Source organism: Hemibagrus wyckioides, linkage group LG17, assembly GCF_019097595.1.
Source record: "Hemibagrus wyckioides isolate EC202008001 linkage group LG17, SWU_Hwy_1.0, whole genome shotgun sequence".
Taxonomy (NCBI): Eukaryota; Metazoa; Chordata; class Actinopteri; order Siluriformes; family Bagridae; genus Hemibagrus; species Hemibagrus wyckioides.
The window spans coordinates 4,259,960-4,274,668 of NC_080726.1; the positions used below are offsets into that span (position 1 = coordinate 4,259,960).

The window sequence follows — 14,709 nt, forward strand, 5'->3', positions numbered from 1 at the left end:
CTGAACCTTTACAGTGGACACTTCTGCCCTCTTAATGCCCCATGTTTGACTCCCCTTTGTGGATCAAGACCTTGTCATGGTAAAGGGGTAGTTCTGGGTACCTCAGGGCTGTATACTGTGAATGTAATTCTTTGACACCTGTTGAATAGTTCCAAGGGGCGAGATCAATTAAAAAGCAAACCTGATGACCCCCTAAGAAAGATACAGGCTAGATAAAGGCTCATTAGGGTTCATGACACCTCACCAACCCCTGGAACCAGACCTGGTGAGGCATCTGTTGGTGAGGCCACCCATGTAACTTGGTAAACCCAAAAATGTGACATGGAGCCATCTTGAGGCCTCACCACTTTTAAGATAAAGGTTGGGATTCAGGTACAGTGGCAGTCAAGATGCAGGTATACTGGGGAAATTATCTGGGCTAGACACTTTGATAACTAGCATGTAAACTAGCATGTGCTAACTATTAATAATCTCCCAATATGCAGTAATTTTGACATTAGGTTCATGTACCTAAATATTTCCGTTAAATATCAAGTCTGCAATATGGGATCCCACAAAGGTGTATGTTTGGCACAGATATTAAATTTGACAAAATGTCCAAAATGTAGATGTGCATAAGGATGTCCATGAAAGATGAAGTATAAAGACAGTTATTTTACTCATAGTTTATTTTAAAAAAGAACATGAGCACAACACAGCTTTTGTACAGTAAAGATGATACAACAATTGACCTCATCTGTCATGCTTATAAACAGGCATCAGTGCAGAAGACAAGGCAGTGAAATCAATTTGGCTGATTCGGGGTGAGGTGAAGTGTTTGACACACATGAGCATTCCATTTAAACATTTGTGCAAAAATCCTTTTGCCTTTAAACATTAAAGATAAGTCAAAGAACCCACACAGTTGTCACATAGTCTCAGGAGATTAGAACTTAAAACAAACTTCAGGCACAGTTATAAATATCACAGTCACACAGGCTGACATGAATGCTAATATACTTAATGTAAGTATAGCATCTGTTCTGATGGACACTTTAATAATGAATTAAGGAACCTGGTCCAGTTGATATCAAAACTGTGGATCAGCTAATTATCTAATCTCTCAAGTGGAATTCTTTTCCTATTTTTTAAGCTACTGTAGTGGTTTGGCGAAAATGTTAGCTGTATCTGCAACCAAACTGCTGGACTGTGTTCATAAGGGTAAAGGTCATACCATAAACAATACAAGTAATCAAAAACAATAAAAAAACAAAAACAAATGGCTATCAGCAAATGGCTTCTACAATTCATCTCTCATTTTTTCACCCTTTGGTCTAACAAGTCTACCCATGTAGAGGATGGAGTTGGTCTGGTTGTCCTTCACCAGGAAGATGAAGGGATGGTCAGCATAAAACAGCCTGGGGTTCCTGAGCTTTTCTGAGCCAAAGATGCTGGTGTCAAATGGGTTACCCTCTGTGTCCCATTCCCAAGCAGATGCATGGAGCACATTAGAAAGGTAGAGATCTTTCTTGCCAGACATGTTGGACAGATCAGCCTTGGACTTGTCCACTGCCTCTGTGAGACCAATTTCTCCCAGGTGTTTCTTTGAAAAAAGCAAAGAAAAATCATAATGAATATTATATACCGTAAAGAGTAATTTAATTGAAGTAAAGACTTTATTATGGTCAGGGTTGCAGCGGATCTGGAAAGGAATACACCCTCCAGTCCATTGCAGGTCACTGTTTACACACTCGTTCACAAATTATTCCTACCTGCAGATCATGGCTGACTTCCATGCTGACTTTAGGTAGAGAGATGGCCACTGCAGTTTCCTGTAATTTGCTCAACCAGGTCTTCAGCTGATCCTGTGTCAGAAGCTTCTCCAGCCTCTCTAGGGGCTCCACATGGTAGGGCATGATGAAAATCAGACTGGATTTCTTGTGGGCCAGAGGCATGTCGAGCACAAAAAGCTTGTTCTCTTTGTCCTCATAAAAGCCATAAAGACCTGTGCAGATGTATATATTAGTTTCAGTTCATTTCTTGTAGACTTAAAAGCTGACCTTTCTATATTCCTTTTTCCTTATCTAAAGGACTGCAGTGTTGCATTTGGTATACGTGGTTGTTGATCTCACCTGTGCGATGCATCATTGGGACAGACACAGTGAAGGAACTGGACACAAGGAATCCACGGTTGTCAACCATCTTATGGTGGAACATTTCATCCCAGTGAGCTGTGGAAGCACAAATTCATTTAGAAACTTGTTTTTGATCCTATAAGGCATGCCCAAGCTTTAAATATCTACTTACGTTTGAAGAACATGGCATTGATGATCATGGCACCATCTGTATTCTTCACATCCTTGGTGACTTCTGGTAGCTTGCCATCAGTGGACTTGGAGGCCCACTCATTGATGGAGTTGATTGCGCTTCTCTTGTCACGGAAGTTGATCTTGGAGTGATCGTACTTGTAGTGCTTCTTGCTGCTCTTCACAAAGTCATCAGCAAAGCTGACCGAACTGGGGCCATACAGCCTGCTGTTGATTTTCCAGGTGAGGTTGCGAGCCACAGGGTCACTGACCTCATTCAGGAGCTCAGACAGTCCCGTATGCAGGTGCTCATCTTTCAGTGCATCTGCTTTAAGGACACTCTTGACCTGTGAGGCAGTGGAGGACTTTCCTCCGAGGGCAACCAAGCCCAGATTGGATGCGACCACTACAGGGGAGATCAGGATGTTGTCCAGACCCTTCTCTTTAGCCAGGTTACGGTAGAGATTGAAAGCAAGGTGGCCGCTAGTGTCAGCCAGGGAAATTGCATGACTGCTGAGTTTCTTTTCCTCAGCCGAAGAGACCACGGCCACAAGGCACAGAGAAACGAGGCTGGTCACCCACATACTTGCTTTGTGTTTCGGGAAAACTGGGAAGCTGGAGGAACAAAAAGTACAAAGATCCTTAATACCTGTTATTTGAAGTACAAGCAAAATATATAATATTTAAGTTGAGTATGCATGTGTGTTATTTGCCTGAATTTCTGTTGTATCTCATTCCTCTGTATTTGCTTTTTGTTATTTCCCAAGAACATTTTGTTATAAAATTAGCTTGCCTTTGCAACTAGGGCATCTGTGTTACATAAGGGAGCAGCAACAATCCAAACAGGAATGTAAATGTAAGTCTTTTGGCATTTAACAGGTCGCCTTTTCAGGTCAGGAAACTGTGTCAAATCATTCTAGCTGACTAAAGAATGCTAATTTCCCTTTGAAGGTTGTTAGCGGTGCTGCACTAGCATACAAAAGCACTGCCGGAGGCTACATCTGCAGACTGCCTTTTTTTTTCCCCCTTGCAGATATCTTAATGTTTTTGTATGGAGCTTTTTTCTTTCATCAACTGGAATACCTTGAAAGGTTTTCATAGTGTTGTCAAAGATTTCGATTTTCATTCTGAAAGACAAGAGGTGCATTTTGGTAATCTACAGAACAAAACAGTGCACGCATATAGTCGATTCAGCAGAAAAGGCTATATTCATATTAAATCAGTTATTTCTGATGTCTTGTTTTCTTCTAGTAGTTAATCTGAATTCTGAAAACTTTTGTTCCATGCAAACGTATATGCCAACTTGGCACTTCATGCACACACAGGAAAGGACACAGACTTCTTCTATTGGCTGGAGAGTCTCAGAAAAAAAAAACAAAAAAAACTTCTGACCAATCAGAGATGCCATAGTGGAACAGTAACAGGATTCCAGAGGAAGAGCTGTGATTTTAGCGGAAACACAGTACCACTCCCTTTTTCTTTAAACCTGATTGAATCCTTAACAAAAATCACACTGCTTTAGCAATCTAATACAGATCAGTATGATTAAAAAAAAATAAAATAAATAAATAAATAAATAAAGATGCTATTTATGCACTTTATTGTGAGTTTGTAGTGAGTTTATTGCTAATTTTCCTAGTCAGATATTTATCTTTTCCAGTTGCTTTATCCTTAACACAGTTCATCTCTGGGTTTTCCCAATGATTTGAACGTTCCAAATTATTCCCTCTTTTTGTAAGCACTTTCCCCCTCAACTATTAAAAGAAACAAACTGCTTCCTGTCCCACTTAGCAAAACCCAACAAGGTCAAAACATACAAGATTAAGTATAAGATTTCTCTGCAGCCTTTTATCTGCTATGCATCACTTATAGATTTGGTCTCAATGGAGAAAAAACACACCACTTTGATCTTAAATGCACAAGCATTTAAAGCAAGCGAAAGCAAAACCTTCTTATTTTTTGCTTTTGCAGGGTCAGCACAAAGGCAAAGAGCTTTCTAAAGAAAGGAAAGAGCAGATTTTAAAGTCTTACCTTTTACAGCAGCTCTGACGCTCTGATCTTCTTATCTCCTGCTGACTTGCTGCAGACTAACGGTTTCCAGAGGTCTATATACTGCTGGGAAAGAAAGTTCTGGAAGTTTGTGTAGGAATATTCAAATGAGGATGTCTGGATTTTCCTTGGGAACCTGAGACAGAGACCTCCCACCAGATCGAGTGACCAGAGGTTAGGAAGTGAGCTTGTTGCTGCAAGGTCCTAAAGTCAGTCTCAAATATCTCAGATTTCTGTCAAAATTTGCTAAATGATAGAATCTATTTTATCAGTGATAGCCTCAGGATGTTTCATGTGCTGCTTGGAAATGCGTAAAAACCTAAAATATCCAATGCACCATGACATATTGAGTGATGTTTTTTGGGGACAATAGGTCATGCCATTGCAGGGAAAAATATCATGGTGAAAATATCCTTGGTAAATTTTCATATTCTTGAGAATCTATGTGAAATTTGTGTTTCTTATGTAATCCTGGATGCCTGTTGCTGCACGCTCAGGCTCGCAACTCCACCCCCGTGAGCAGAGTGCCACGTCTCCTGTCCGCCCGCAGGCTCCCACATCCAGTGGGTGGGGGTGCAGCAACAACAACCATCAACTCCACCATCATACAGCTTCCCCTTTAATTTCCAGATACATTTTTAGCTTTATAGTGATGCACACTGTGGTGCTTTCCTGCACTTTTTATCCTCCATTTTTTTTCACGGGTCCGGAAATCGTATCGGTTCAGCCGGATAATTTATTTTAAGCAGCTTTGTGTGTCATATACAGGAAGTCTACACAGGAAGACGTGTGTTTAAATCGTGAGGTCAGATAACGTGTCAGACGTCGGGTGAAAAAGTATGTGCACCCTTAGGAGAAAACATTTTTTAAAGTGGTTTATTGGAACAAGATAACGATAGTGTAGGTTAAGATGTCGATTTCTTGTCTTTTCTTATTATCTGATCCGCTCTTTTGTGTTCGTCTTCATATATCTGATTTATCTGTATGATGTAACACATTTGCTTCATCAGATCAGATCCAGAGACCTAAGACACTCAACGAATGTGGTTGTTGTTGCAGGAATCACCTTCATTTCATTCATTGTCTTGTTTCTACTTGATATTATATTTGGTATATTTTATACTTACTGTATAATGAGCTAAGTATTCTTCGATGTATTGCATATTTTGTGCCTTTAAGTGTCATGTCTGAGCCTTGCCTCAAGGATTTATGTGCAATTAATTATTTTATGTGTTGTTTTTTTCCATTCTGTTTTCTCAATCCAGGGGGATGCAAACTATTCTACTCTACATGTGCAACAGTCCACACATTCTTCTCTCTCAAAATCCTGCTTTAACTCCAACTTTCCTGTTTAATAGCTCTGCTGAGTCTTACACGACCCCCACTGTATGACAAGCCCCAGCAGTGCACAGCCCCCATCCCCCCGGGTGTAAATACCTCTGTCCATGTAGGCGTTAAACACTGAAATTCCTCATTCAGTCTGTAACGATGCCACACAGCTGAGCCCACGGTCTCCTCCGAGTGCTGATGCGGGAGGTCAAATGTCAGAGAAGATTCTAGAAACACACATGGAGGACGAGAGTAAGAAACTTTTCCTTAAGATTTCATCATTTTAACCACACCTACTGCTGAACATACAGCCGGAGGAACGAGAAAAGGAAAAAAGCCAGACTGTGCAGAAAGTAAACACAGCTGATGGCATGCAGTCTTTCTTTCTTTCTTACATTTTAATTTTAATATTTTTTGGTGAACAGTGTATTTTTTATTTTCTTTTTTGTTAGTTTCTTTCTTTCTTTCTTTCTTTCTTTCTTTCTTTCTTTCTTTCTTTCTTTCTTTCTTTCAATTTGTTAGAATACTATCTTTTAAATATTATGTTGCTTTTTTTTAAAAAAAAATATATATATATATATATTATCATTTATTTTTAATTTTTTCCTTTGCTTTTTCTTTAATGTAGGCAATTCTTTCTTTCTTTCTTTCTTTCTTTCTTTCTTTCTTTCAATTTGTTAGAATACTATCTTTTAAATATTATGTTGCTTTTTTTTAAAAATATATATATATATATATTATCATTTATTTTTAATTTTTTCCTTTGCTTTTTCTTTAATGTAGGCAATTCTTTCTTTCTTTCTTTCTTTCTTTCTTTCTTTCTTTCTTTCTTTCTTTCTTTCTTTCTTTCTCTCTCTCTCTCTCTCTCTCTCTATCTCTCTCTCTTTACTTACAAACCATTGTTTCATATTATTCAAATATGTACACTATACTATATGGGCTGCTGCTATGGGTATAATAGAATATTCATCACACACACACGCACACACACACGCACACACACACACACACACCAGTGTGTGTGTGTGCATGTGTGTGTGTGCGTGTGTGTGTGTAGTCTCCTGGTATTGCTGCTGATTCTACACAACTGCTGCTTGCCAAACACCTCATTCCAGCTAAACCACTCTCTTCTGCAGGCACTTTAATAAAAACAGAACTAAACAGTTTCAGCTGCACATTTCACTCAGATTTAATCTGCTTCAGCTCGTAATAGACGTCTGTTTGTGTGCGTTCATGAAGCGTACAGATTTCAGCACAAAGACTTCTTTCAGTTTCGGGGGACTTGAGAGCCCCGAGCCGCTGCACACTGCATGATGTAAGACGTGAGCAGTGTTACTCTGCCCGATATGCTGATGTAACTTTCTGCTGAATTTCAGTTTTTTTTGGAAAAGCGATGTGTTTCTATATTAAAAAAAAAGAGGACTCCTGAAGCGTTGGATAATTTTAGAAAAAGCACATTCTGAATATTACCGCATGATTAGTTTTGCAGAATTAAATATAGTACATATAAAGAGTAATAAAATGTGCTGGATGTAATTAAATAAAGATAACTAAATCGGATCACAGTCCAAATGAAATTTTATTGTAATCATCATTTTGGGAGGAAAAGAAAACATCAGGTATAATGTTGTGTAGCTTTTATTTGTTACATATACATTACTGCACAGCGAAATTCTTTTATCGTATATCCCATCCTTGGAGGGTTGTGGTCAGAGCACAGGGTCAGCCATGATGCAGTGCCCCTAGAATAAGAGTAGTTGAGGGCCTTGCTCAAGGGCCCAACAGTGGCAGCGCCCCAGTGGTGGTGCTAGGGCTTGAACTGAGTAACAACAGGATACTACTAGCATGTATATGTACATACAACATATAACAATTCATAAAAAGTAGGGAAAAAATAAGGGCTAGTTTATGGAAGAGGTATGTCTTCAGTCGTCGTTAGAATGTCTGTCATGTTACTGTCCTAAATACTCACAATGAAGATCTTCAGTACAAACTTTCACCATATCAATGATTATATGTTTTTCTGGTTCGTTTTTTATTTGTTTGTTGTTGGTGGTCTGTTACTATAGAAACGATAATGAATTTTAAAACCTGTGTTTAATGAAAATTAATAAACACCTTCTGACCAATCAGAACCAAGAATTTAACAGCACTGTGGAACAAGATATAGTTTACTTTGTACTTTATTAATTCAATTCAATTTTATTTGTAAAGCTCTTTTACCAATGGATATTGACTCAAGGCAGAACATAATAAATATAGTACAAGATTAATATAAGACTTAAATTCATTTGTATTTATCCCTATTGAGCGAGCCTGTGGTAAGGAAAAACTCTCTTTTTTTCTCTTACCTTTTTAAGCACATTGTTTTGTTTGGCAGATCTATTGCTGTGGTCCAGTGAAATCCATACAGTTATTTCCTTATTGTTTGTCAAAAAATTGAAGATTTAGCATCAAAATTACCAAAACGGTTACTGAGTGTACTGCATCCTGAATAGTGGAGTGCACTGCCCTCTAGCGGTAGAAAGCGAATATACGTAACTGGTGTAAAAGTTCCTCATTGTGTTACTCATCACTAGATGGCAACATTGGAACACAGATTGGTGGACAATCAGTCCAGACCTGTCTCTGAACATTGAGTAGGCCAAACCTGCTCATTTCAGCAACTAGCCCTAATTATGTGATGGCAATTTTGCAAAAAGTCATGGAAACTCTCTTTCTTATCGTCACAAACATGCCGGTTCCTTCTTCCTAAAATATGGCCATGAATTAATACACCGAGGTCATATTGTAAGCATTTTCTGATATATTTCAAAGCCGAGACTCGTGTCAATGAATGCATTTTAAAACAAGAGAGACATAATAAAGCGAAATTGATCAACATATCCACAGTAACTTTCACCTTAAGCATAATCTCAAAGCTGGTGTAGTTTTTTTTGTCCTTTTCCACCATGTAGTCTGTCTGATATTGATACAACATACTAAGTCTTAAGGATTAGATTACACAATTCCCCATGACACCACATAATAATTATCGGCTATGAGATACTTTCGGCCTAGTTTGTGGCTTTGAGATATTAACTACCGACCTCAGCGGATTACCTTGTGGCTTCAATATATAATGTTGTAGCCTCAATATATTAATTAGTGGTCTTACTTTATTTCAAAAATAAACATTGCTTCACCTCAGTGTCTCCGTATAACCCAATATAGATGTGTGGATGAAATATGATGGCTCGAAAAGCAGTGCCTCATATTTCTCACCACTGTTGGATGGATAAGGTCCATGTGATGAATGAATGTGGCCCTTAGACTAAAATTGATATATAGTAAAATATATAGTGTTTTTATATCATTTATATAGTGTAATATATAGTGCATCTACTCTATATTTATATATTTATATTTATAAGCTTTGTCAATTATTTATCTGCTTTTTTTGTCAGCCAAAGCCCAGGAGCTCTGATGTAATATTCTGGATTTTCACAAAAACTCGAATCATGGTCCATTAATTTCGTACCCAGTCTGATAAATGTACCCCACTGTCATCGTCTGAATGTCATATAACCACATGGCTCCCTGTGTTCTATCCTCACCTCTATAATCCCAAATATTCCACCCCCGTGTCCTGCTATTTCTCCTGCTCCTGCTGTTCTTAATTATCCAGAAGGGAAGTACACAGTTGACAGAGCAGCTGGGCTCTGATATTAAGTGCTGACTGTAGTGCTGTTTATCACAGCAAGACCTGAAATGTCACAGGGCATGTGGTGATAATGGTGATACAGACTCTTGATATGGATGCTGTAGAATTCAGTGGCTCTTAACCCTGGGGGTGGAGCAGTACATCCTTTAAGCCTAATCCTAACCCCTAAACCATAGGATTATCGATAACACGGAACACCACGCTTGTGTATGAAGAACACAATTATCCAGCCTGAATCACACTGACCTGTCTCAGTCTCTTATGATTTTGTTTTTTGGCTCCGCCCATGTAGGAGGAACTAGGTCTGATCGCCACCGTCGGGACTTCTGTACCAGTTCTGCATTGAGGGATATTAACGTTCCCTGCTCGAACACACCCACATTGATTCAGGATCCCCCATTTGATCCTGATCTCAAGTTACTCTCTTTGTAGAGATTCTCATGATTTTACTTGAGGACATTTGCTTAAATGATTATGGTGCTGTGTTTCTGATCTGATGGTTAGGGGTTCAAGCCCCAGCATTGCTAAAGAAACTCTTTCTACTTCTTCTTCTTTCCATTAGGTTCTCTAGTTATTATCCACTTCTCAAAAACATGAGTGTAAATTGGCCCAAGGTTAATAAATGTGTGAATATGTGAGTGTATGTGTTGGATTGGTGAGTTATCCAGGGTATGTTCCCAAATTGCATCTGGTTTTCCCAGAATGGACTCCAGATCCATCAACACTCTGAACAGGATAAAGCAATTATTGAAGATTAATAACAACAACAAAAGCAATAATAATAATAATAATAATAATAATAATAATAATAATAATAATAATAAAATCCCAAATATATGGCTTATAAAACATCACAAAATCATTAATTAATTTATTTTAAAAACTATGACAATTACTACAAACAATCTAAAATATTTTTAACTACAATAATAATAATAATAATAATAATAATAATAATAATTATTATTATTATTATTATTATTATTATTATTATTATTATTATTATTATTTAATTGTTTTTAAATATTACATTTAAGCAACAAGCACAGATCAGAGTAATGCATTCCTTTATTAAAACTAAAAAATACATTAAGCAACTATGATTTAAAATATATTAATTATTTAAAAAAGAAAAATAAATAATTAATTGTAAGAAAGTCATAAACGTACACTTGTTACGAATAGTTTAAATATTAAACAATATTCTTTCAACAGACCCTAAAAGGGCTTTTTTAAGGGCTTTTTTTCTTTTGTTCCGGGATAGTGATATGAATATTAATGTATAATTCAATTTATTTCATACAACTTTACCATTTATTGGATTTAAATCACCTCCAGAGCTCCAGAGTGTCCTATTCCGTCACCAGAGTGCACAATTGGACAACAATATCCCTGCCCATTATTGACTCAACGAGGATTCTGATTGGACCGTACCATCTTAATCCCTGCCCATTTCACCACAGCCCCGCCCATTACCTACTACACCGTGGGTTACTATGGATGATGAAAAGCTCCGGTCCTAACACACCACGCTGACAGCGCAGGAGCGCGAGCGAGGAGGATCTACAGCCACAAATACAACGCGATCGCTGGACTATTTACTATTTATTTCTTTTCTTATTTTCTGTCTTCCTCTTTAAGAGTCTGTTAGGATTTATAAAGCACTTGTGTAGCGAGTAGAATTGTGACAGAAAGAGTGGTGTGAGGAGGAAACGCACAGCGCAGGCGCTTCACCTGGCAGGAGAGCTTACAGCAGAGGAGAGTGTAGGGGAAAGGTGAGGACATCAAACATACTTTTATACTTTATTTGATGATTCCTGTACAAAATAAATACCAGACATACTGCATGGTGGTCAGCTAGATGCCCTTAGACATGTCTGTTATTTAAATGTGTTATTATTATTATTATTATTATTATTATTATTATTATTATTATTAAATTGAATCAATGGACTGTTCACTTTGGTTCATGAATCAACCCAGTTTACATAAAGGAGAATTTTGTGAATGATCCTGCTGTATCACTTTTCCTGAGCACACCGGAAACGCCCTCTAATAGCGGCTCCACCCATATTCACCCCATCATCCTACCCTCATATATATATATATATATATATATATATATATACACCTTCTCTATAGGGTATAAAGTAGGACTAATTCTTCCTTGTTCCACAGAACGCCATTTGGAATTACCTCCCTGCATACAGGGACTACTTAAAGGAAAACTCCACCCTGAAAGACATGAAACATGTTTATATTGAAATATTTCTCATGTGTCGATTGGATCTGGTGCTGATTCTGTGTCTGTTGCTGTTTTTATATTCATCTTGTCTAAAGTTTACGCTTTCGTGACATGCCCAATGTCACAGGGGGACATTGTTTTTGCCAGTGCAAAAAAAAAAATCTGAGGTCAGGTTTCTTTATTAACTTTTACAAACAAAACAGTAAGAACTGCATCACTTTCTTTATGTAGAGATGAAGCGAGGGTTAAATCCCACTAAGCATTGTAGGAAACTGTTAAGCAAAGTGAAAACACGGCAATGAAAGTTCAACTCTGATTGTAATTCTAAAATAAATCTTTTGCTCAAGTAAAATCACGTATTGATTATAAATATTGATATTTTTTCTCCTTTCAGACATTGAGTTGCTGATTTATTAGCTGCACCTACATTGTAGCTTCACTTAGCATAAAGGTCACACTGATGAAGCACAGTTACTGGCTGGAGATGATTTAGTGCTAAGCATTTGTTTTTCTGCCCCTCTGTTATTAAACAGACATTAAAGCCAACAACCACCACAGAACAGATAAGTGGTGTTATTTAGGGGGTTACCGGAGTCTCTGAACCTATAATTAGACCACCTTCAGGCCAACAAAGAGTTTGGAAAAGTGTGTAAGAGAAAAAGTATTTTCTTTCATCTAACCACAAATCAACTGGTGTTCTACTGGAACTTTGATTGAAACCAGGTTCTCTGGTCTGATGAGACAAAAATAGAGCTTTGTAAGGATTATTAGACAGAAAAGAATCCAATCCCTGCTGATGAGTGTGAGGTTCTGCGTGAGGTTCTGTACAAGGGTTTTGTTTAAAGTTATTCGAGGTTCTGCATGAGGATCTATTTGAGGATCTATATGAGGTTCTGTATAAAGTTCTATATGAGTTTCTGTATTAGGTTCTGTATGTGGTTCTGTATAAAATTCTGTATATACTAGTTCTGCATGAGGTTATGCTTGAAAATATGTGTGAGGATCTGTATAACGTTCTGTATAAAGTTCTATATGAGGATCTGTATGAGTTTCTATGGTGTTCTGCATGAGATTCTCCATGAAGTTCTCTATGAGGTTTTGTTTGAGGTTCTGTATAAAGTTCTATATGAGGATCTGTATGAGTTTCTATGATGTTCTGAATAAAGTTCTATATGAGGATCTGTATAAGTTTCTGTGATGTTCTCCATGAGGTTCTCTATGAGGATTTTTTGAGGTTCTGTATAATGTTCTCTATGAGAATCTGTATGAGTTCCTGTGAGGTTCTGTATAAAGTCCTATATGAGGTTCTGTATGAGTTTTAGTGATGTTCTGTTTGAGGTTTTGTTTAATATTCTGTATGAGGTATTGCATGAGGTTCTGCGTGAGGTTCTGTGATGTTCTGCATGAGGGTCTGTATGTGGTTCTATATGATGTTCTGTAAGGTTAAGATACATGGCATCATGGACGCCACAAAGCACCTAGAGGTTTTAAATGAGAATTTGGTTACCTCTGCCCAGAGCTTTCAACTCAGTCAGGTTTGGATCCTCCAGCAACACAATGATCTTATTCTGCATCCAAACAGAAATGGTTTTATGATGACAGAATGAAGCTTTTGGCATGCCTAGCCTAATCCCTGTCCTAAACCTAAGTGGTGTGAGCTGAAGGGTTTGGTTTCAGAAGAAGTGTGGGCCCTGGAGGATGTGGAGCATTCTGAAATTGAGGAGTGGTCTCGAATTGCTTGCTCTTTATTCTTTAATCTCATCCTGCATTATAGACGGCTGAGTGCTTGTATTTTGGCAAAGAGAGATAGCACCAAGTATTAAATGCACACATAATAACTCTGATGTGTTTCTAATAAAATATATATCACGTTTTATATTTTTGATAATGGATTTTTGTTATCTTAGAAACAAATGTACTTCAATTAAAGCCAACATTTGGGCAGAACAACACATTAGTGGGCGTTAGGAATGTTCTGCAGCCTAAAGCCTTGGCATTTTGGTTTCTCATTGGTTTTAAGTGAATATTTCTGCGTATTCTCATTTTTCTTGAGTCAGCTGGGGTAGACAAACATTGTCCATTTTTATTGCTTTTATCAGAGAACCAGCATCTAGATTAGCTTTCTCACACATTATTGGTGTTAGAATTATATAATTAAGCACTCCTCTGTAACAGAGTTGGCAATAATTCAGGAGCTGGATGTTTATATATCATAAATGGACATAATAATGGCCAATAAGTGTAGCTACAAGGTATTGTTGAGTATTTGTGGTGCACTCAGTGACCTAGATCTGATCACCTTATATGCTTTAAACTCTAAGTCAGTGGTGTCCAGTTTTATCTGGAAATAGCTGATGTAGGTGCAGGTCTTTATTCCAACCAATCAGAATGCACACTTGAGTCTATCAAGGTCACCTCTCATCTAATTGGTCAGAATTGTGACATCATATATCTCCAAATTAGCTTTAAGGACAGTCTCTGGTTATGTCTCAGTCTCTTAAAGGGTTAACCAGCGTCTGGAATGTCTCGAGCGTGTTTTATTGTGAAACACACGTACAGCCTTTGACCGGCAAGATCTCCATGTGACCTTTTGCTCAGAGAGACGTATCATTATTCTCTTCACAGAAGCCGACCTTCCTGGATTGTTTTGAGATGGATATTGACGTTTAGTGATTAACCGACTTCGCCAAGTCGTGTTTTCGTTGTACCTAACAACAGACGACTTTTAACTCTAATTATACCTGTTCAATTCTGGATTCTTATTGGTCAGAATGGGAGCCATTAGCGATAACAGCAGCTTGTACAGGATCACAGCTGCAAATCACAGGTTTCTCTCGCTCTAACGTTGTTGTTGTTACCATAGTAACAGCTGTCAGAAAGAACAAAAACGGATTAAATCGTGTTGATTTTCGGGAATTTTCCATTATAGAGATGTTTATTTCACATTGTTGGAAGGAGTCTCCAGTGTCAGAGCTTTATAACAGTAAGTTTTTGTGCAATGTGGAAAGGTTTTCAGGATTATCAGGTTCCAAATTATCCAAATAATTGTGATGGAATAAATGCCCAAGGAAACTGTAAGACTTTATTCATCTGCACAG

The 14,709-nt window shown here is 37.7% G+C and overlaps 2 protein-coding genes across 7 annotated transcripts in view; one reads left to right on the forward strand and one right to left on the reverse strand.

The window, feature by feature from the left end:
* Window positions 1-645: 645 nt before the first annotated feature.
* Window positions 646-4,884, reverse strand: serpinh1b (serpin peptidase inhibitor, clade H (heat shock protein 47), member 1b). 3 transcript variants are annotated; one of them, XM_058414393.1, is made up of 6 exons: window positions 4,317-4,884; window positions 3,369-3,412; window positions 2,287-2,900; window positions 2,112-2,210; window positions 1,752-1,984; window positions 646-1,582 (listed from the first exon to the last, which is right to left on the reverse strand). In XM_058414393.1, the coding sequence occupies exons 3-6, from the start codon at window positions 2,867-2,869 to the stop codon at window positions 1,280-1,282; spliced, it is 1,218 nt and encodes a 405-aa protein (XP_058270376.1). In that variant the 5' UTR covers window positions 2,870-2,900; window positions 3,369-3,412; window positions 4,317-4,884; the 3' UTR covers window positions 646-1,279. The 3 variants fall into 3 exon arrangements, with proteins under 3 accessions (XP_058270376.1, XP_058270377.1, XP_058270375.1); XM_058414394.1 differs by lacking the exon at window positions 3,369-3,412 and having other exon boundaries at window positions 4,317-4,883; XM_058414392.1 differs by lacking the exons at window positions 3,369-3,412; window positions 4,317-4,884 and adding an exon at window positions 2,999-3,359.
* Window positions 4,885-10,859: 5,975 nt separating this feature from the next.
* The window catches only part of gdpd5b (glycerophosphodiester phosphodiesterase domain containing 5b), a 62,576-nt gene continuing 58,726 nt past the window's right edge, over window positions 10,860-14,709 (forward strand). For 2 of the 4 annotated variants that reach the window (XR_009206982.1, XM_058413594.1), the window contains exon 1: window positions 10,860-11,141. The gene's annotated coding sequence lies outside the window, so the exon portion shown is untranslated. The remainder of the gene's footprint in view (window positions 11,142-14,709) is intronic. The other 2 variants (XM_058413596.1, XR_009206983.1) reach the window with 2 other exon arrangements.

Bases quoted from the DNA above. Each gene is read 5' to 3' on its own strand.
- serpinh1b (XM_058414392.1), bottom strand. From the start codon at position 3,057: ATGTTCTTGGGAAATAACAAAAAGCAAATACAGAGGAATGAGATACAA. The intron at 2,901-2,998 runs GCAAATAACACA...TTGTTCCTCCAG, and splicing joins GAGATACAACAGAAATTCAG to CTTCCCAGTTTTCCCGAAAC. The intron at 1,985-2,111 runs GTGAGATCAACA...ACATCTGCACAG, and splicing joins CCCAATGATGCATCGCACAG to GTCTTTATGGCTTTTATGAG.